Here is a 24,440-nt window from a genome sequence, read left to right on the forward strand (position 1 = left end):
TTCTATTTCTAGTTTTAAAATATTTTGTGGTTCCCAACATAAAAATGTTGCTGCTGGCCTACTATGAAACCTTATTTAATCAAAGAGTATTTTTCTTTTAATTTTTTAGCCTACAAAATAAGTTTATAGGAAATATAAAGTCTGGGGAGCCTTGTTTTCCATTTCTTAACTTCCCTCATTTTTGGGTCTCAATTATTTCCTCAACTGTTAAATAATTGCTAAGATGCTTCAAGTGTTAACACTCTAGGATTCTATAAAGGAATAGAAATCTGTTGAGAAAAAAGTACTATTTGATACTGCAAAAGTAGTTTCAGAAAGTCTCAGATTTTCTTTGTTTCCATAAAAGAAAAATGCAGAAAACACTTATTTGAGGTTTTATTGTTGCCATATAACAAGGTGAAAACAGGTGAAAGGCTAGGATTAAGAGTCTGAATATTAGCTACAATACATAGAAGTGCATGGTTATGGAATTGCAATTTTGAGTTTGTTAGTTTTTCTGGGGCAGCGGGAAGAGGGAAGATATTTGTACTATCTACCTCAGAAGACTGTTGTGTGCAAAGCACTTTGTAAACCTTAAAGCACTATAAAAATACAAGTTGTCATTATTATAATTGGAGAGTTGTATCTTAATAAACAAACCAATGGTACAACTCAATAAAAGTTTGAAAAAACTCACACAACAAATTCTTTATTCCTTTTTGTTGCAGAAAATAAATACAGGTGCATATTTTATATGCTTTTCTATAAAAGCATTTCTACAAAATGTCCTTGTGTACAACAGTATAATCTTTTGGTTTTTAAAGGTCAAATATCACACAGATTAATTTATTAACATCTTAAATCAGGGGTCCTCAAACTTTTTAAATAGGGGGTCAGTTCACTGTCCCTCAGACTGCTGGAGGGCCGAACTATAGTAAAAACAAAAACTTTGTTTTGTGGGCCTTTAAATAAAGAAACTTCATAGCCCTGGGTGAGGGGGATAAACGTCTTCAGCTGCTGCATCTGGCCTGCGGGCCATAGTTTGAGGACCCCTGTACTTAGATCATCTGAATCAAGCAACTTTGAAAAAGGGGTGGTGTATGAGCCTAAAATATTTTTTTTAAATAGTGACCTAAACTAAAACAAGGTATTTCCTCCTACCCCCTTCTATTCTTAAACATAAGGGAGTAGGGAATGCGTTTTTTAAAAAAATATTATACACAAAATCCCCCTCCCCCAACCCCACCTAACTGTTAAAAATTTGGTCTATCCTTATAGATTAAGAAATCAAGAAAAAAAGGGGGAGTATGGGAAAAAAAAAGATAACCCTCTCCACTCCCCCAAAAATGTTCCTTTGAAATATTTAGAATCAAGCATGATACTTCACAGTACATATTCTGTACATTTCCAGTTTGGCCCTTGTTAGCTTAAATGAAAAACAAAACAAAACAACAACAAAACATCAGTCATCCAAGCCTATATTTCTGAACAGGTAAGACATAGATTCTCCATTGTGAATTCGTCGAATGGCTTCAGAAAGGATCATGCTAATATCCACGGTCTTAATTTTGGGGCACTGGAGTTTCTGTATTTCATGTGGAATTGTGTTGGTAACCACTACCTGCGAAGAGAAACAAACCAAATATAAGACCAAGAAAATTACTTAATTTACTCTTGAATGATAGTCTTATTTTTTATTTTCAAGGGTAGCCTTAATGGAAGTATATCAACGTCTTCTAATAAATGACTTATTTATATCTTTATCAAGTTTGTATTCATTAAATAATTGGTTCCAAAATATTTTCAATTGAATGTTGGAGGGGATGCGGGAAAACGGGGACACTGATGCATTGTTGGTGGAGTTGTGAACGAATCCAGCCATTCTGGAGAGCAATCTGGAATTATGCCCAAAAAGTTATCAAACTGTGCATACCCTTTGATCCAGCAGTGTTTCTATTGGGCCTATACCCCAAAGAGATACTAAAAAAGGGAAAGGGACTTGTATGTGCCAAAATGTTTTGTAGCAGCCCTGTTTGTAGTGGCTAGAAACTGGAAAATGAATGGATGCCCATCAATTGGAGAATGGCTGGGTAAATTGTGGTATATGAATGTTATGGAATATTATTGCTCTGTAAGGAATGACCAGCAGGATGAATACAGAGAGGCTTGGAGAGACCTACACGGACTGATGCTAAGTGAGATGAGCAGAACCAGGAGATCATTATACACTTCGACAACGATATTGTATGAGGATGTATTCTGATGGAAGTGGATTTCTCTGACAAAGAGACTTAACTGAGTTTCATTGGATAAATGATGGACAGAAACAGCTACACCCAAAGAAGGAACACTGGGAAATGAATGTGAACTATTTGATTTTTGATTTTCTTCCTGAGTTATTTTTACCTTCTGAATCCAATTCTCCCTGTGCAGCGGGAGAACTGTTCGGTTCTGCAAATATGTATTGTATCTAGGATATACTGCAACATATTTAACATATATAGGACTGTTTGCCATCTTGGGGGGGGGGGGAGGGGAAAAAACGAAACATAAGTGATTGCAAGGGATAATGCTGTGTAAAAATTATCCTGGCATGGATTCTGTCAATACAAAGTTATTATTAAATAAAATTAAATTTTCAAAAAAAATATTTTCATTAAGACTTTACTTATAGACAGACACTGAACAGGCACACCTAGAATCTCTGGCAGCAAGAGAAAAAGAACATTATCCCTTCTAACACCTCTAGGTACTGAGAATATCTGATAGGAAAACTGAATTTTCCCAATACCTAATGCTTAAAAGTTTCATACTTCACCATTTTTTGGTGGTTGCAGAAAATTGGAAATAAAATGTGTGCCCACTAATTAAGAGATAGCAAAATACATTTTTAATAGCTATAAAAACTGCATTGCTACACTGTAAAAACTCCCAACAAATGAGAAATTCTGAGAAACACTAAGAAAACTTATATGAACTAAAACAGAAGAGGTTGAAACAAGAACACAATATATACAATGTCTATAATTACATAAAAGAAAACACAATCAAAAGGCAACAAACTACAGGTATAATGCAATGATAATATTGTTTCCCAAGAACTTATCAGTCTTATGAAGAACAATTCTCTCCTCTCAGTAGAGAGATGGAGATTTACAGAATGTTGTTCTAGAAAAAGCTGTACACATTTGTTGCTTGCATTTTATTATTATCCACTCACTCCTCAAACCTTCTGTAGACTAATGCTATGCTTTTTAAGGACACAAAGAAATCTTTAGTGTTAAATCCAATGGTCTTTTTTTATTCTTCTTGACCTCTCACCCTTTTGGACACACTCTTACATGCGTTTTCGGTTCTCTTCCTATCAAACATCTTGGTTCTGTTCCTATCAAACATCTTTCTTGGTTTGCTTTGTAGGATCTTCACTAATGTGCCATCCATTCTGTAACATATGTCTCAGAGAAAGATCCTGGATTCTGGTGTCTTTCTATTATTTTTTTAGTGATTTCATCAGGTTCCATGGATTTTTTATTATATATATACATGGATGACAACTAAATCTGTTTCATCCATAAGTCATTCACTACTTAGTCAAACCACTCCTCCAGCTATCTTATGAACATCTCTGAGTGTCCCAAAGCACCTCAAAATCATTAAGTCACAAATTAAGCTCTATATCTTTTGCCCTAAATTGTTTCTTCTTTTCAACTTCCTTATTTTCTGATAAGGGAACCATCATTCAAATCAGAAATCATTCACAACTTACTACTCTCACTAATACCCAAATACCATCAGTTGACTAATCCTTTCTTCTACCTCAATATGGTAAAAGAACATTTATGACCTTTTCTCTATTCAACCCCAACCACTTTTGTTCAGACCCTCATCATTTCTCGAATTTCATCTGAATTATTTTCAGTAGCGTCCCAATTGGCTTCCTTTCATCTATTTGTTCTCCTCTCCTACTAGTTTAATTCTCCAAAGCTGATATTCTGAAACCAAAGGTCTAACTATGTTAAAGAAGTGTTAGTAGCTCCCTGCTACCTTTAGGATAAGCTATAAACTCTTTTTGACATATAAAATCTCTTCTTACATTGACTCCAATTTATCTTTCTAGGTGGATTACACTTTATTTTCCATTTCACACATTTGCTCCAGTCAAACAAGACCACTTACTCTTTCCTCTGTGTTCTCTTCTCATACTTACTTCTAAATATACCTTTTAGCTCTCCTATATAAAGAACCATCCTTTACTTAAAAAATTTTTTTTAATCTGATTTTTTTTGGGGGGAAGGCAATTGAGTTTAAGTGACTTGCCCAGGTTCACACAGCTAAGAAGTGGTAAGTGTCTGAGACTGGATTTGAACTCAGATCCTCTTGATTTCAAGGACGGTGCTCTATCTAGATGCCTATCTTCCCTTCCTGCCCCCAAATTTTTTAGGAAAACAAGAGAAAGCAGTAAAATAAAACATATTATTATGTACTTTTCCATATCTACAGACCCCAACCTTTACAATGTTTCTCAGCTCTTTTTTTTTTTCAGACAAGCTTGGTCATTATAAATAAACACGATTCAATTTTTCTTCTTTCTATTCACATTCTTGTAATCTTGTCTTTCTGTTTATTTGCTTCAGTTTGTAACAATTCACATAATCTCATGATTCTAAGAATCCTTCCCATTCATTACAATGTAGTAGTCTTATTATATTGATGTACCACCAATTTGTGGTAGGCATCTGCTTTGTTTCTAGTTTTAAAGAAATGGTTAGTTTTCTTAGTCCACGTGAGATTTTTCTTTTTGTCTCTGACTTACGGTTAAGCTAGCTATGGAATATTTAGTCAAAATGTACAATCATTTTAGATATTTTCACAGCACTATTATAATAAACTACATTCTAGAATACTATCTAGTCCTTAATCATTACTACAAATTTGCTGTGGGTTAGGAAACCAGTTAATCAAATTTATCAGAGTACCAAACATTTAAATAAGTATCTGGGCAAGGGCCCAAGTGGCTCTTGTAGAAGTTCTCTCCAGTAGTTCTTCCAAATGTAGAAGCTTCATCCTGTGACAGTTTAGCTGCTCAAGCGTTTTTTAAAAAAAAACTTCCTTCTGCTTCTCAGTTCAGATAAGTTGCCAGATAAAAGAGAGATTGCTATGACTTTGCTATCCATTAACACTGTTTTTCTTTTTATATTTTGTGTAACAAGATTTGTTAGACCAAGGGAAGAGAAGTACTTTTGCCAAAAATAACCTTTTCTGATTCTTAAAAAGGAACTCAACAAAACCTTTGAATGTATTCTGAATAAATAATACAGATTTAAGTTAATACAAATAATACAGGACAATATAGATTTTTCCACATTACCTCAGTTGAGATTTAGATTAAACAAAATGTTGAAATACTATTCTCAATTTGTGAAGCAGATTTATTTACCTCATCAATAGCAGATTCTTCTATTAATCGGGGAGCATCTGAAGATAGGAGACCATGGGTTGCCATCACAAAGATCTTATAAGCTCCTCTTTCCTTCAGTGTTTCTGCTGCTGCAAGAAAGCTGTCAACATCATCAATAATGTCATCCTGTAAAATTATACATAAAAAATGCATATTAGTACATTCTTTGTGATGAAATCAGAGAAACAATTTGGAAATAGCTTGTTTTACAATTATTTTAAGACAAAATATTTTATAACATCTAGACAGTCTCCACAGGAGTCTACATGGAACTTCAGTTATCAAAAATGCTACTATAATTTAACAAGAACACACAAACACTACTTTAACTTAGCAACATGGCATGTTTATTTGAAGTACCAGGTAGAATGTATATAGAACAGTGAATCAGTATCTGATAACTCAAAGGAAAAGGAATTAATAAACTAGAATTAGCTCAATCATATTGAGCATTAGTAGAGTAGATGTATGATCACAGTAGGGATCTAAACATATAGAGAGTAAATAAAGGAAAGAATTTTAAAAGGTAATCACTTTAATACATTTTTTCTTGAAAGAACTATATATAATTATTGTTGTTTGTCCTTCGAAGATAACGTCATGACATGCAAATGAGTTGTCTCTTAAGTGAGAGTGGGCTGTACAAAGTCACCAGCCTCACTTTCTCCTCTTATCTGGCTACATGAGAACTGTCCCAACTTTGCAGAAAATCTTAAAGAATATTATAAGACAATGAAATTAATTTTTGAAACAATGTTATTTCATATTCATGTCATATCATGTTATTTTAAAACTTATTTATGTTTTTAAAAGTAATTTGTTTTGGAGTTAGAGTATCTTGAAATTTCAAAGAAAAATACATTGGTTTTTATAAAATCTTTCTTTTGGTAAGAATGAGCAAAACTTACATTTATCAGAGCTCATACTGCTGGATAGTATCATACTAGTCGAGTCAAAACTAAATAAATCAGGTCCTTCATTAGAAATTATAAATTAGCAATAGAAATTGTTTGAAATATCATGTATTTTTATCAATAACTTAGTTATTGCTTTAAAATTTATGAAAATGGCTTCCTCACAACAACTCTGTCAAGTAAGCAGAATGTGTTATTTTTTTCTGTCCAAAGAACAAGGGATAGACTAAAAAGGGAAATTGAATTTGGAAGCCAGGAGAGACGGGTTTGAATCCTGACTTCTCCACACTCACTGGCTAAATGAACACAGGCAAGTCATTAAAGCTCTGAGTCTGAGAATCCTTAGATGTAAAATTTTTGCTGTCAGGCTCAAGCGAAATAATGAGGTATGCAAATCATTTTGTAAATCTTAAAAGCAATTAATATACACCACCTACCATTGTTACAGCTGACTCTCAGAGAGATTAGGTGATTTAAGATGAGTTGGCCTATTAATAAGCTGGGGCTTGAGCTCAGATCTTCTAACTATAATCAATGCTTTTGCCCATTGTACTATATTTCCTTCTAAAAAAGTTTTTAAACAACTTCATACAAGAATAGTGTAAGAAAAACAACATCTTTTTCCTAAAGAAATTTTTTTTTAGCTGTTTATTCCTCCTAAAAAACAAAAACACAAACACAAACACAAAACAACTAACACCAACACCAAGTCTAGGCCAGTGATAACCATAATCATGGATTACTACATTTCAGTTACCCAGCCGAACAACCTGGGACTTGGCTCATATTCTACCCTCATATCCCAATTTCAAGGACAAGGGAATTAAAAATATAAGAACAGACTCCTAGCTAGGGATATAATATACCTAAGAAAAATTGGCAAGATATATTCATTGGTGGTATTAAAATCTTATCAACTGAGTTTTAAAATAAAAGGGATGGAAAAACACATCTCTATCTATCTTTCTCTTCATTAAACTGTCATAAAGAGTAGCTACAATGAAGGAATGTCTATAAATGTCCCAAGTTTAGGCAATTAAAAAGAAAAACTAGAGAACCTAATTCAAGGGTAGGTAGGATCCTGTGGACTAAACTGCATATATGAAGACATAGCCAAATGAAAATTTATCAAGAATAAAATCCTAAAATTCAATGGGAACTCCCCAAAGATTTCTAAAAATGTGTAGATAAGATGGAAGCAAGGGCAGGTAATCAGGATGAAAATGAATGTGGTCCTGCAAAAACAGTATCAGAACTGTTAAAACTCAGAAAAACCTGAGACTGGCAATGGAAGCTCAGAATAACATAAAAGATGGGTTATGTGGTTGGTGTTTTCTTTGTTTGTTTCTTTGCTATACTGGGATAAAGAAGATGACAAAAGAAGAAAGATGCAAGTTTGCTGTTATTTAGCTTCTGTTTTATTTGTTAATGAAAATGACTTTAAAACTGAAAATAAAAAAATAAAAATGCAAAATAAGGACCTCATTGTCCTTGAACAACTGAAGTTACCAGGTCCAACTGAACAACCATCTCAGGTACTAAGAGAATTGGCAGAAGAAACTGATGAACCAATCGTCAATGACATTAAAGATGAAATCCATACCACCTCCTCCCCCGTCAATGAGGGAAAGAAAGCAAATGGTGTTTGCCATTTCAAAATCACCTTTAATTTATAGGCAGATCAAAGAAATCTAGAAAACACAACAGTGATTATGTCACGAATAGGTCACAGAAGATCAGTCTTATTTCCCTAAAAAAAGTTACTTAACTAGCAGATAAGAATAATGCTAAAGACACAGTATATGTAAATACTGACAAAAGTATGTCTTGTTATTTTTGTGGAAAAATGAAAGAATAGAAAGTAATATAATATGGTAGAGAATAAAACACAATAGAGAATAATATAATGTGACAGCTTTCCACTTTGATAAGCTAACATAATGTAATGGTAAGGCTGAATCCTGGATAGTCTACATGTATAAGAAGAGAAAATAGCTTTGTGATAATGCTGGAAGACAACTCTTAACCAAATAAACAAAAGTTATTTACCTCAGCAAGCAAACCTGTCAAAGACTAAGTCTGGAGATTCAGATATATAACAAAGACTAAAGGTAGCATAGATGGAATGTGGATATAAAAATAAAAGGGCATCTATATTTTCAATATATGATTTCTTTAAAAAAAAAATCATCTATATTTATCATTATTATTTCCCTTACTAGAAAGTCATCTCTTTTGACAAATACTTAAAGAGGCCAGGGATAGGAGTTTAAGAATAGTTCTGCAAAACTAATCAACACATAAATCAAATTTGGTAGTCCAAAGAAAGTAAGGAGAGATGTATTTTTACATCTTTTTGGTGAGGGAGAAGAGGTGCACAGATCAGTGTGGGGTCATTATCATTTCAAAGCATTCAGTTTCCATTTCTTTTGAGATATTCTTTCCATTTATGTTGCTGTAGTCATTGTCTATATTTTTTCTCCAGTTGTGTTATTTCACTTTACATCAATTCCCTTAAGTCTTGTCTTACTTTTCTGTATTCATAACATCATTCCATTATATTCATGAACCATAATTTGTTTAGCTATTTATTCCCAAATAATGGGTACCTACTGTTTTTATTACTTTGCTACTATAAAAAGTCCCATATCAATGTTTCGAAATATAGGAATATAAAACTGAGGGTACTGTGGGAAAAGGTAGTTTTCATGAAGTTCTAGAATTTTCAGATAACTATCATCTGAGTCTTTTTTTATGACTGAGTAGTGCTTGTAATGTTCCTATATCAATTTCTCTCTCATTTCCTATCTTTTACATATTTATATTATAAGATTAGTAATGAAATGACTGTGAGTACATCTTCTATTGATTGCAATCCGTTTCTTACTTAAGCAAATGGCTTTCAGGTAGTTGGTATAGTTAAAAATTTTCTATATTCAACTGAGTAAGAAGTTTCCTCAAATTTAGCCTGAGTTAATCCTCAGAATATACACACAAACCATCACTGGGTCCTTAACTTTAAACTTTTCCAGTCTGTAAGACTTGCCAATGCCTAAGCCATAACAGGTCAGCTACAACAATCAATAAGGCATTTTGAGTAGGACTTTAATGAAATATAATGTATGCAATATTTAATTAGGTGAATCTATTATGTATACATATAATCCTTAATCTCTAAGACAATTACATATATTTCTAAAAATTTTAAATTATAAAGGGCCTTCATCCACATACCACAATAATCGCTATTCTTCCGCCTACATCACCAACAACTGTGATGGGTGGTTTTTCTTTTGGAATCAACACTGAAAAAAAGAACAAAATCAAGAATTAAAAACAGAACTTCAGAAGAATAAGAAATATACTGGTATACAAATGTTGTTTTCCTCAACCAATTTTTTGTACAACTGATTTCCTTTCTTATCACAATTTCAATTTTACAAAATATAATAAGTAATGGTACTTACTGCACCAAAATGAAATAACTAATGGTACAATAAATTAATTTCAACCCTCACAATTTATTTCATCAGAATTTTTTGCTAAGGATATCAACTAATACATTTGTCACCCAATCATCCATCCATCCTTCCTCTTTCTTTAATACAATACAACTCCAGAAATACTAATTTAATAATCATTCTTTTAATTCAGTTTTCTAGATAACTTTCAAAAATGATTTTTCTGTCATAGTGCTATAAGAAAACATAACTTTTAAAATGAAATAAACTAAGATCAACACTTAACAAAATTGTTAGAAGAAAATGAAGACCTGAATATGATTATGATAGAATGCTCTTGTTCTATGAGAGATTATTAGGAGGCTCTCAGAAAAACCTAGAAAGTCCTCCATGAGCTCATGCAAAGTGAAACATACTGTCTACAAAGTAAGAGTAATGTTGTAGGATGAACAACTGGGAATGATAGCTATTCCCAGCAATACAATGATCCAAGACTACTCTGAAGTACTAATGATGAAAAATGATGTCCAAAGAAAGAATTGTGTCTGAACAAATTGAAATATGCTTTTTTTTCTTTTTTAAACTTTAAATTTTTTCTTGATGTTTTTCTAGGGGGAGGAGAATGTGTTTTCTTTCACAACGTAACTTTTATAGAAATGTTTTGCATAATTTCACATGTGCCTTCCCAAACAGGGTTGTAAGGGGGGTGGAGTAAGAAAGGAAGGGAGAGAATCTGGAATTCAAAGTTTTTTTTCTTTCATCATATTTTATATTTTCATATACATGTATAGTTTTAAAAATTCATCTTTGTAAAACTCCATTCCAAATTTTTCTCTCCCCCTCCTTTATGTCCTCTCTCAAGACAGTAAACAATCTGATAAGTTAGCTATATGCAATTCTTTTAAACATATTTTCATATCTGTCATATTGTGCAAGAAAAATCATATCAAAAGAGAATAAGAAAAAAAAGCAATCAAACAAAAACAAAAAGTTGAAAATACTATGCTTCAATCTACATTTGGTCTCCATAGTTCTCTCTGGATGTGAATGGCATTTTCCATCCCAAATCTATTGGAACTGCTCTTGAAACATCTCATTATTAAAAAGAGCCAAGGCCATTACATTTGAACACCATATAATCTTGTTGCTATTGTGTACAATGTTCTCTTAATTCTGCTCACTTTACTCAGCATCAGTTATATGAGTATTTCTAGGCTTTTCTGAAATCAGCCTGCTTATTATTTCTTATAAACAATAATATTCCATTACATTCATATATCAAAAAAATTTAAGCCATTCACCAACTGATGGTTATCCACTCAATTTTCAGTTCCTTGTCAATACAAAAAAAGGCTGCTGTAAACATTTTTGCACCATGTGGGTCCTTTTCCCTCTTTTATGATCTCTTTGGGATACATACACAATAGAGATACTGCTGTATTGAAGGATATGTATAGTTCTATGTCCTTTGGGAACTGGAACTCAAAAAATTTTAAAAACGAATGTAAAAAAAATTGTTTTGTATGTAATTGGGAAAAATGAAATATATTAAAAAGAAAGAAAGAGAGAGAGAAAAAGAGAGAAAGAAGGAAGAAGGAAGAAAGAAGAAAGAGAGAGAGAGAGAAAGAAATAAAGAACAGGGGAGGGAGGGAAGGAAGGGAGGGAGGAAGGGAAGGAAGGGGGAAGGGAGAGGAGAGGGAGGAAAGAAGGGAGGGGGGAAGGGAGGAAAGAAGGGAGGGGGGAAGGGAGGAAAGAAGGGAGGGGGAAGAGAGGAAGGAAGGGAGGGGGGAAGGAAGGGAAGAAAGGGAAGGAAAGAAGGAAGAAAGGAAGGGAGGAAAGGAGAACCAGAGATAGAGAATGATTTTTTTCCTTGTGGTCACTGATTTAACCTGTGGCCCAGAAAATAAAAAAGAACACAAAATGATTTCATAAGTGGAATTAAACTGAGATTTGCATACATGTCCTTAGAACAAGGATTTATGTCATAGTTTTGTAATTCTAGTCATGTACTTAATCTGTACTTATCATTTAGTACATATAAATATTTGCTAGATTGACACTAAAATATTATTTTTGCTTTTTAATAAATTTGGCAATATAGGGAAAGAAAGGCATTTTCATTAAGCATCAAATATATCATGTGATAATGAATTATAAATTGATTTTTTCCATTTAATTAAATCTTTATTCAACGAAATAATGTATAAAAATAAATCTGAGAACTCAATTATACATGAAAGATGATGGGATATTCAGCCTTAAATATATACACAAAGCACAGCTATTAGATGTTATTCCTCTCTCCCTTGCCACTTACTCCTGTCATTCCTACTTTGTCCCTTGAGCCATTCCTATTATTGGCCTAAGGGAATGATGGATATTACTATTTTCAAGCCAATGAGAATTTCAGGCACAAAAACAAACAAAAACAAAAACAAAAACCCCCACAAAACACCAAAGCCTTCCCCCCCACTATAAATTGCTTTAAACAAGCACATATTTTCTATTTCTTTATTCTCTTCTCTAATTGACTTTCTACCTGACTCACTAAAGCAGCTATATCAACATTATCTTCTTTTCTCAAACTTCCCATCACATTTCTTTTCCCATGTCCTCTCAGCTGAAGACCTAGTTTCACCAAAAATAAAGTAAAATAAAAATTACATAAACTCTTTCCTCTTTCCTTTTCTAATTTACATCCTTTGGCCAAAATCTTCCACTACCTCTTCTTTCCCTAAGGCCTCTGATGGCCATTTATTTTGCCTACCCCTCTATAAGGCTGTTAGGTTAGTGCAGTAAATAGAATGCTGGCCCTGGAATCAGGAGGACTCATTCATTTTCATGAGTTCAAATCTGGCCTCAAATATATACTAACTCTGTGCAAGTCACTTAACCCAATTTGCCTCAGCTTCCTCGTCTATAATTTGATCTGGAGAAGAAAATGGCAAACTACTACCTCTGTCAAGGAATCATGAAGAGTTAAACACAACTGAAACAACAGAACAGGTACTCTCACATCCATTTATTCTTATCTTGCTATCAAACTGTCTCTATTATCATTCTATCCCCAAAGTCTTTGATTGTCTCTTGTGTAGAAAAACTCCCTAAGTCTCTCTCAACTTTGAAAACCCTACTATACTTTTCCTTGTCAACTAAACTCTTTGAAAAAAACTCACTATTTGATGTTTTGTCTCATTTCATTTTTTCCTAAACTCTTCATAATCTTATTTCTGACTCATCATTCAACTGTCACATTTAATGGTCTTTTTTCAATCTTTACATTTTTCAACCTCTCAAAGTTTTTGACCAACTCTTACATATTTCCTCTTTTCTTGAATTTTTGTCATACCATTCAGGGTTTTAAAAATTTTTTTAAATATGTCCGACAATGCCTTCTTAGTCTATCTATTTTGCTGGATTTCTGTCCATTCATTATCCCAAGACTCTGTTCCAGATCTTCAGTTTTTTTCTTTCTATATTCTCTCTCGGTCACCCTTTGGCCCATTTCCCATGGCCTCAATAATCGCTTGTAATTTGATAATTTGCATACCTATATATCCAATCAGTCTTTCTTGTGAGTTCCAGTCTTCTACCACTAGTTGTCTATGTAACATTTTGAATTAGATGTCCTATTTAAGTACCTAAACTCAAGATGTTCAAAATAAACTCCATATCTGCAAATTTCCCTATAATTGTAGAGGGTACTCACTGTCCTCCCAATAAATATGTAATCACATATGTAATCAGTTGATAAATATTGCAATTTCATTTTTTTTTAAAATTATAACATTTTATTGACAGTACATATGCATGGGTAATTTTTTATAACATTATCCCTTGTACTCACGTCTGTTCCGACTTTTCCCTTCCCTCCCTCCACCTCCTTCCCTACAGACAATCTTATACATGTTAAATATGTTATAGTATATCCTAGGTACAATATATGTGTGCAGAATCGTACAGTTCTCTTGTTGCACAGGAAGAATTGGATTCAGAAGGTATAAATAACTTGGGAAGAAAAACAAAAATGCAAGTAGTCCACATTCATTTCCCAGTGTTCCTTCTCTGGGTGTAACTGATTCTGTCCATCACTGATCAGCAATTTCATTTTCAAATCTCTTATACTCATCCCTTATTTCTACCAACACAAGTACTAACCTGGTTCAGGTCTTTATCTAACCTCTCAGACTCTTTACCTCAAGTCCCTTCCCACTGTATTCCATCCTCCAAAAATCTGACAAAGTAATAAAGCACAGGTCTTACCATTTCAACCTTTTAATATAATAAACTCCGAGCTTTCTTATCAACCCTAGAATTAAATAAAACACTTCTGTTTGGGCAATTAAAGGTCTTCATGATCTGACTTTTTACTGTCTTTGTGGTCTTCTCATACATTATTCTGTTCTACACACACATGCTATGGTCAATTCATCTTGCTGATCCTCATACATGACACTCCATCTAGCATCTCTGTGCTTTTGCACTAACTGTTCCCATGCCCAGAATGATTTCTCCTCAATTCCACCTTAAAGAATAACTGGCCTTTATCACCATTTAGCTCCAAAATTAAATTCTACAAGAGGGTTTTCTGCTTTCTCCTCACTGCTGCTTTTTCCCCATTTTGCTTTTTCTTTATATCTCCAGTATTTAATACAGTTTCTGGTATTTATACAAGTAAATGCTTGTGGACTGCCAATAGAACATAAGATTCTTGATAAAGACAGAGGCTATTTAATTTTTTACTTCATATAGAATAATGCTTGAAAAACATTATACTTGCTGCCCAAAGGAAGGAATGATTAATATATCAAGAATCATATGAAGCCTTTTAAGAATCCCACCCTTGAACTATGCTCAAAAAGTTATCAAACTGTGCATACCCTTTGATCCAGCAGTGTTTCTATTGGGCTTATATCCCAAAGAAATCTTAAAGAAGGGAAAGGGACCTGTATGCACAAGAATGTTTGTCTCTTTGTAGTGGCCAGAAACTAGAAACTGAGTGAATGCCCATCAATAGAAGAATGGCTGAATAAATTGTGGTATGTGAATATTATGGAATATTATCATTCTGTAAGAAATGACTAGCAAGGCTTATATCCCAAAGAGATACTAAAGAAGGGAACGGGACTTGTATGTGCCAAAATGTTTGTGGCAGCTCTGTTTGTAGTGGCTAGAAACTGGAAATTGAATGGATGCCCATCAATTGGAGAATGGTTGGGTAAATTGTGGTAGATGAATGTTATGGACTATTATTGTTCTGTAAGAAATGACCAGCAGGATGAATACAGAGAGGCTTGGAGAGACTTACATGAACTGATGCTAAGTGAAATGAGCAGAACCAGGAGATCATTATATACCTCAACAACGATACTGTATGAAGATGTATTCTGATGGAAGTGGATTTCTTTGACAAAGGGACCTAACTCAGTTTCAATTGATCAATGATGGACAGAAGCAGCTACACCCAAAGAAAGAACACTGGGAAATGAATGTAAACTATTTGCATTTTTGTTTTTCTTCCTAGATTATTTTTACCTTCTGAATCCAATTCTCCCTGTGGAACAAGAGAACTGTTTGGTTCTGCATACATATATTGTATCTAGGATATACTGCAACATATTCAATATATATAGGACTGCTTGCCATCTAGGGGAAGGGGTGGAGGGAGAGAGGGAGGGAAAAATTGGAACAGAAGTGAGTGCAAGGGATAATGTTGTTAAAAATTGCCCTGGCATGGGTTCTGTCAATAAAAAGTTATTTAAAAAAAAAAAAAAAGAAAAAGAAATGACCAGCAGGATGATTTCAGAAAGGCTTGGAGAGATTTACATGAACTGATGCTGAGTGAAATGAGCAGGACCAGAAGATCATTATACATGTCAACAACAATACTATATGATGATCAATTCTGATGAATATGGCCATCTCCAGCAATGAGATGAACCAAATCAGTTCCAATAGAGCAGAAATGAACTGAACCAGCTACACGCAGCGAAAGAACTCTGGGAGATGACTATGAAGGGAATTGGGGGAAAGAAGGGGAAAATTGGAACAAAAGGTTTGGCAATTGTCAATACTGTTTAAAAAATGCATGTAACTTGTAAATAAAAAGCTATAATAATAAAAATTTTAGAAAAGAATTCCACCCTTGAAACTGATTAAACAAGTTGTGACACATGAATGTAATGAATTATCAAAATTATCACAGGACTACAAGGAACAATGAATATGATGAATACAAAAAAGAACAAAATAACTTCCACAAACCAAAGTATGATGATGTTACTTTGCAGATGTAGGAAAAAATTATGACTGCATTATTACAGATGGAAGAATAAACAAAATTTAAATTGGCATGTTATGAAATTATAATAACTAAGACTGGTCTCTAAGAAAAGAAATGAGAATGTTAACTCCTCTTCTATGCAAAAGAAGGGGAGTAAATATGGAAACCTGTGTATAATGCCAGATTTACTTGATATGTTATTTAATTTTGCTGAACTGCTTTTCTTTCTCTTTTTATTCTTGTATTAAGAGATAGCTATTTAGCAATTTGGAACTATGCTCAAAAAGTTACCAAACTGTGTATACCCTTTGATCTATCAGTGTTACTACTGGGCTTATATCCCAGAAAAATACTGCATGTGCCAAAATGTTTATGGTAGTCCTTTTTGTAGTGGCTAGAAACTGGAAAATGAATGGATGCCCATCAATTGGAGAATGGTTGGGTAAAATGTGGTATATGAATGTTATGGAATATTATTGTTCTGTAAGAAATGACCAGCAGGATGAATACAGAGAGGCTTGGAGAGACTTACATGAACTGATGCTAAGTGAAATGAGCAGAACCAGATCATTATACACTTCAACAACAATACTGTGAGGATGTATTCTGATGGAAATGGATCTCTTCAACAAAGAGAAGATCTTATTCAGTTCCAATTGATCAATGTGGACAGAATCAGCTACACCCAGAGAAGGAACACTGGGAAATGAGTGTAAACTGTTTGCATTTTTGTTTTTCTTCCTGGGTTATTTTTACCTTCTGAATCCAATTCTTCCTGTGCAACAAGAGAACTGTTCGATTCTGCAAACATATATTGTATCTAGGTTATACTATAACATATTTAACATGTATAAGACTGCCTGCAATCTAGGGGACGGGGTGGAGGAAGGGAAGGGAAAAAAATCGGAACAGAAGTGAGTGCAAAGGATAATATCGTAAAAAATTGCCCATGCATATGTACTGTCAATAAAAAGTTATTAAAAAAAAAGAAAAGAAAAATTATCCAAGTTAAAAGAGAGAGAGAGAGATAGCTCTCTGGGAGAGAGAGGAAGATGGGAAATGTAAGTGAAGAAAAAAAACAACCAATATATCAAGAATAATTTAACAAATTATTAATATTCATTAATTATTTAACCAACTGGCTTGATTTGATTATTTAATATTTTAATAAAATTAAAAATTAAGTATTTTTAAATGGCCATTTTTTGTTTAATATCCTAAGCCTGATTTAAAGGCTGGATTCTTTCCATATAATATCTAAGATGTGAGGATCTCTATGTCAATTTTTAAAGTAGGGCTACAAGAATTAAAAAAAGACTATTTAAGGTCGAAAAGATAATAAACCTAAATAATATTCTTTCCATCTAGAATGTTCAAATAAGTCATTAAGGTCAGATTTTTGTGGGGGCAAATAAGAAAATACTGGTAGTGCAAAAAAAGAACAGCTTCATTTTACTTAAGTTATTTGAGGTTTTTAGACTACTCAATTCTGCTTCTTTAAATAATTCTCTTCCCAGTGATTGCTTTAGGGACCTTAGCACACAACAGGGTATAAACAGTGGAAAAAGGACAAAGTTTAGAATCAGAAGATCTGAGTTTAAATTCCATTTTTGTCATTGCTTATGTGGCTGTTCAATGGAAATTATAGTCAGGAGATCTGAGTTCAAAGCCTACCTTAGACTTACTTCCTTTAGGACTTTGAACAATTCATTTAACCAAGTTTCTTCTACTACAAAGGGAGAAGGCTATTTTGAGGTTCGGATCAGCAAAAGTGACGAAAAGAGAGAGAGAGAGAGAGAGAGAGAGAAAGAGAGAGAGAGAGAGAGAAATAAGATGTCTGTTGGAGAAGCTATAGAAAGAGGCTCAAAAATGCACAGAATGGATCCAACCATTTAGGAAACAAATTTGGAACTCTACCAAAATCACTAAATTTGTGCATACTTTTTGACTCATTACAACATCCCTAAAGAAATCAAAGTCAGCAAGAAAGAGCCCAAATATAGAAGAATTTGGCTTTCTTTGTTAGACAAAAAACTGGAAACAAAGTAGGTATCCATCATTTGGAAAATAGCTAATTTTATAATGTTGGTTGGTTGGTATCCTTTATGCTCAGAGAAGACCAAAATGGCATCACTATAACAGGGTCAATATGTAGTGTATCTGACTGCTGCTATTCAAACCAATACAAAATCAGAATGCTCTACCCCTTATGCAGCAAGAGAATTAATTATATAAATATGTTTATACATATTGGATTTAACATATATTCTAACATGTTTTATCACATATAGAATTGCTTGTTATCTAAGGGAGGAGGTGAGGGGAAGGAGGAGAAAATCTAAAACACAAGGCTATGCAAGGGTCAATGTTGTCATATTATCTATGCATATGTTTTAGTAGGGAAGTAAGGATGAGAACCCAGATTGCAAAAATCTGAGTCAGTGTGTTGTGAGGAAATAGAGTGAGTATATTAAGAAGTTTGCTATTGAAGAAGAAAAGACCAATAAAAAGATAACATGAGGAGGAAGTAGGGCAATTAAGTTTCTGGTATAGCCAATGAGAATGAATCCAGTTCTTTTTCCTCATGACAGCACATCAAATATTTTAAGACAATGATAATATTTTCCTAGCTTCACTCTAGTAAATCTTCTCTTTCTGGAATAATTTCAGAAATTTTCTTCTTTGGGGAAGCTAGCAGAAAGGGCTAGATAGATAGGGCTTGGGGTGGGAGAATGTAAAGTAAAACAAAGGGAATAATTTATCATTAATGAAGCTAAATCTTAAACAGACAAAAATGGGTAAATGGCATCAAGAAAATAAATAAGGGAATTACTCTGGCGCCAAGTCACGTTTTGAAACTAGAAGTCAATTAAAGGTAAACAAGCACATATTAATGAAATCACTGTGACTGGAATGATTTAAAGAGGTGGGGTTTACACAAAAAGGCAAAAACAATACTTCCTATCAAGGAACTAATAATATAATAGGATAAAAACATGTAAATATGGTACATACCACATACATAGAGTATACAAAGGACATGACAGGCTCATACTTCCTCTTAGGTGAAAGGCCACTTATAAAAGGTAACATCTGAATTGAACCCAAAAAATTCCAGGAATTCTAAGAGGTAGAAATAAGAACAGGAACATTCTAAAAGTGACTGACAGCCAGTCATAGAAACGTCACATTTTAAGGAACTACAAGAAGAGTGTAGCTGAATTGTAGAGTATGTAGGAGGAGGAAGGTATACTTGGGAAACAGGTTTAAGAATACTGGAAAAATAGGATAGGGCCAGATTTTATCAAGATTTAAATTTCACAAAAAAGACTTTATATTTGATCTTGGAAGTAACAGGAAATCACTGTTTGAGCAGAGTAGATGACATGTTAAAAACATATACTTTGGAAAAATCACTTTGGCAGATGAAAGGAGAGTCTTTATGATAGGGAAACCATTTAGAAGATTACTGAAATAATCCAGATCAGGAAAGTGGGGGCCCTAAAAAAGATGGTAACTATGTCAGTGGAGATTTATTACATAAGGAATGTAATAAATATAGAAACAATAAGATTTGGCAAATGAATTACAGATGAATTTCAGAACAAGAGTGAAGAATTTGAAATGACACCAAGATTAAATAAGCCTGAGAGGACAGTATTGAGTTTGATAGTAATAGGAAAATTTGGAGGAGGTGGCTGGAGAAAAGGGGGAGAAATTTTGAGAAGAAAAATGAATGAGTTTGGATATGTGTGTGGGGCCTATGAGACACCTAATTTCAAATGCCCAAAATAGGGTTCAGGAGAGAGATTAAGGCTGTATATAAAGATGCAGTTATCACTTCTCCAGAGATGATAATTGAACCTCTGGGAGCTCATGAAATCATCTGGAATAGAACAGTACTAAAAGACAGCAATATAACAAAAACCAGGAGAGGAAAGCTATTCAAGAGAAAAAGGGGATCAAGTGTAAAATGCTACCGAGAATCAAGAAAATGAGAGCTGAGAAAAGACCATGGCATTTAGTAAGTAAAAAGATCATTATTAACTGTGAATAAAGCTAGGAACTACTGAAGGATTTTTAAAGAAGAAAAGACATATTTGAAGGTGAGAGCAAAGCAGTAGTAGATAAGAGGCTGAAGGTTAGAGAGAATGGGGATGATAGTGGATGATATGATAGACAAAAATAGGAACTGAGATCAAAGATGTAGATTGTGTCCGGCCATGGCAAGAAAAGTCTCTTCAATGAGGGAGGAAAAAGTGGAGGAAGAAGTCTGAATGACTGAGATGAGAAGAAAGGAAGAACTGAGGGTTTCAGATGAATGGACTCAATGTATTCAGTAAAAAGGTAAAGCATGAAGCAAAGTTCTCAGCTGAGAGGATCTGGAGAGGGAGGGACATGGAAAGCTTGAGAAGAAAGTTTAGGAGTAGCTGCTATGAAGAATTAAAGTAATAACAAATCATTAAGAAAAAAAGCAGAAAGATTACCTTGTTGCAATAAGGGCCCAATCAGCATGGTTTCTTGTCTGTCTCCAGATGCAATTAGCAAGTAGAAGGTGAAAAGGATGTTACAGACATCCTGAGATGTTGGCAAAAGGGAAAAAAAAGTCTAAAAGCATTCAGTAGAGGTAGGAAGTGAAATCATTTACTGAGAAAAAAAATAGCTGATTGAAGATGAGGGCTTGAAAGAGAAAGTTTGAACAGCCCATATTGTGTGAACTGTGACAAAGACTTGGAGATGAACAGAAAAAGTGCCATGAAATCGTTAAGGCCCAAATGTGATCAGAAAACATATAGGACCAAATCAACATGTCTTCATGATAGCTCAAAGAACAAGATGATAATTGAAATCTAAATCCTTGGAATTCAATATCCCCCATGATCTTACACAATTGGAATCTTTCTCTTACTGCTCCCCAACATGAAATCTTAGGTCTTTTCTTCTGTTCTTAGTTCCTCTCAGTTAATCTAAATCCCAAACTATTCTTCTAAGTCAGCTCTTCCACAAGAGTCACCCCAATAAAGCTTCCTTGATTATTTAATACTACAATAATTTTTTATTCTTTCAGTTTTTGTTACACATAGCCTTAACTATATACGTCATCCAGCCAGTAGCAATATAAATAATATTACTTTAAATTGTCCTATAGTATGAAATGGAAACATAAAACCTTTGCTTCTAGGATAAATTAGATATTCAAAAGTAGAGAAAACACCATCTTTATTTTTGTGCCCTTCCCACAATACTTGTCATAAAGTAAATATTAGGTAATAAATATGTATTGATTTGAAAAAAAAATTCCCTTGAAAAGAAAAAACAAATTATAAAGAAAAAAGGATAGACAAACAAGTGTTTGTTCTTACTGGGAATCTCCAGACTAGGATGTATAGCAGCTATGTTTTTGACTGTAGGTGGGGAATGTCTCCCATCCACCAAATCAGATTCAGCATCCTGTGCTTCTCCATGAATCACAGCAATTCCTAATCTCAGTCTTTCGGCAAAGGATTGAGCCCTGAAAGCAAAAATTAAAAATAAATTTAAGGTCAGTCAGCACCAGCCTACTTTCTGCTAAGTTTTAAGGAGGAAAAATATTATTTTAAAAGAAAAAGAACTGGCACATACACATACACACACACACACACACACACACACACACACACACACACATACACCATATTACATTTAAATATTACATGACATATATACACACTATATATATATACACATACACACACTGACCAACTGTCAGATTTACTGTTGGTTTTTTTTTAATCTTTTAAAGGAAATTTTTGAGTTCCAAATTCTCTCCCTTCTTTCTTACCCATTGAAAAGACAAACAATATATTATACATGTGGAATCACAGAAAACATATTTCCATATAAGCCACGTAGCAAAAAAAAGCATGAAAATAAAGTTTAAAAAATTATACTTCAATTTGTAGTCAGAGTTCTTCAGTTCTCTCTCTGGAGGTAAACAATATTTTTCATTTTGATTCCTTTGGGAATTATCTTAGATCATTATATATATATAGTAGCTAAGTCTTTCATAATTGATCATCACTATAATATTGTTGTTGCTATATACAATGACATCCTGATTCTGCTCACTTTAATCTGCATCAGTTCACAGACATCTTTCCAGGTTTTTCCACCACCCTCCTTTGTCATTTTTATCAACTACTGTCTTTTTTTTTTTTAATTTAAATTTTATTTTATTTAATAATAACTTTGTATTGACAGAATCCATGCCAGGGTAATTTTTTACAACATTATCCCTTGCACTCGCTTATGTTTTGATTTTTCCCCTCCCTCCCTCCACCCCCCCCCCCTCCAAGATGGCAAGCAGTCCTATATATGTTAAATATTCAACTACTGTCTTGAGACCAGATTTGAACTTATATCTCTTGTGACTTTGGGTCTAATAATCTCTCCATAGCACTAGTTAGCTGTCCTAATTAGGCTTAGACTAACATCTTACTCCAAATTCCCCAATACATTCTAAAAAGAAAACAGTCAATGTCGGAGGAACTGTGTGAAGTTAAGCATACTCTTACTGGTAGGGGTGAAAATCAATTCATTTGGAAAACAATTTGGAATTACACAAACAAGCCTGATTAAAATATTTACATTTGCTGCCCCAGACCTTATGACCTAAGGAAGCTTTTGATAAAAAAAAGTTCACATATATTACATTTGCTGCCCCAGACCTTATGACCTAAGGAAGCTTTTGATAAAAAAAAGTTCACATATATTTATAGCAGCATGTCCATTGTATATGTCCATTGATTAGAGCAGGGATGGCCTAAGGCAACCGCAGGTGATGATGAGCTGAAAGCTAGGTAGAAGACCCTCCCAATGCTTGAGTTCTATAAGGCGATAATGTGTTATGATCCAGGAAATGTTATAAATATCCAAATAGTCCTTGGCAGAAAAGATTTCTTATCCCTGGAAGGCTGAATAAATTGTGATACATTAATGTATCATAATTACCACAGTTATAGAATGATAATGTGCATAAGAAATGATCAATGTGATAAAGAGAAAAAAATTTACATAAATTGATTCAGAGTGCAATATACAGAATCAAGAAAACTATGAATAATTTTAGCAAAGTGAACAGTAATTTCTCTCTCTCTGAATGTTGCAAAATTACAAAGAAATTTTAAAAGATGAGAAAACTTTCCTACCCTTTAGCAGAAGTCTTTTATATATTGACCACATTTTCAGACATTTTTTAATATATTGAGCAGTTATGTTAATTTAAAAAATTTTTGACTTTAAAACAACTCTCTTTGGTATATGGTATATATGTTTTCTGGAAGGACAAGAGAAGATATGGGGAGAGAAATTATGATATAAAAATTTGAAATAAAAAAAAAACTAAAAGAAAAAGAAATCAAAGGCATAAAGAAATGAGACGAAGAAGAAACTTAATTTATTTGCTGACATTATGATTTATTTAGAATATTTCAGGAACTTCCCAAGATATTAACTGAGATAACTAATAGCACACTAAAAAAACCTATAAAAAAATCAGTAGAATGTCTGTGTGCCAAAGCATAATTAATAACCATACAATCAATTTTTAAAATACTTCTTAAAGAAGTATGCTACAAATGTTTACTTACTTAATGCTACACAAATCAAGCTAGCAAAAGGATACTATACAGTGTAAAATAAAATAACAAAAGGGAGGAAATGAGGAGACCAGGCAAGCTGGACGAGTGGAAGGAAGTCTTACAAATTGAATACTCTCTTAACTAAATCCAAGAGGAAAAAAAAAATCAGATCCAGAATAGAGAGAAAGAGAGAGGTCTAGGGGCACTAGAGTTGGAGGTCTATCTAGAGGTTTCTAGCCCAGGAACTTAATCTGAACCTGATAAAGTCTAGATTTAGGGAACCAAAATGAGATTAGGATTTCTGGTGATCATGGAGTTAAATGATAAGGTCTAGTGGCAGGTTTGGGGTTCAGGGAACCAAATGGAGAGGTTTGGCTCCCCTGAACCCCCCCTTTGGATTTGGCACAATGGGAGTTTTGGGGAACCCCCTTCTGGCAGTGCAGAGATTCTCTGTAAAGGAATGTACAGACCCAAAAATCTAGATTGATAAAAGAGGTATATTATATTAAGGTTAGAAATCCTGACAGAGAGGCATAAAGTCTGGTTAGGGGATTAGATGAGGGTAAAGAGAGGGTAGCACCAGAAAAGAATATCCCAATGGACAGAGGCTCCTTGGCATCCCAAGCATGACATAGCTGGCATGTTTGGAACCTCTGCAAAGAGAAGATTCATATAGGAAATGAAACATTACAGAGGCTAAATTATTTGCCAAAATTCACACAGTTA

The 24,440-nt window shown here is 33.7% G+C and overlaps 1 protein-coding gene across 1 annotated transcript in view; it reads right to left on the reverse strand.

Annotated features, from left to right (window-relative positions):
- Positions 1–362: 362 nt before the first annotated feature.
- PRPSAP2 (phosphoribosyl pyrophosphate synthetase associated protein 2) overlaps positions 363–24,440 on the reverse strand; it is a 55,009-nt gene continuing 30,931 nt past the window's right edge. Inside the window, exons 9-12 of the mRNA XM_051996690.1 lie at positions 21,459–21,607; positions 9,586–9,656; positions 5,417–5,563; positions 363–1,600 (exon numbers count right to left, since the gene is read on the reverse strand). Coding sequence (XP_051852650.1) covers positions 1,442–1,600; positions 5,417–5,563; positions 9,586–9,656; positions 21,459–21,607 — 526 coding nt within the window. The 3' untranslated portion in view covers positions 363–1,441. The remainder of the gene's footprint in view (positions 1,601–5,416; positions 5,564–9,585; positions 9,657–21,458; positions 21,608–24,440) is intronic.

This window comes from Antechinus flavipes, chromosome 1 (assembly GCF_016432865.1).
Source record: "Antechinus flavipes isolate AdamAnt ecotype Samford, QLD, Australia chromosome 1, AdamAnt_v2, whole genome shotgun sequence".
In the NCBI taxonomy this organism is placed as follows: domain Eukaryota; kingdom Metazoa; phylum Chordata; class Mammalia; order Dasyuromorphia; family Dasyuridae; genus Antechinus; species Antechinus flavipes.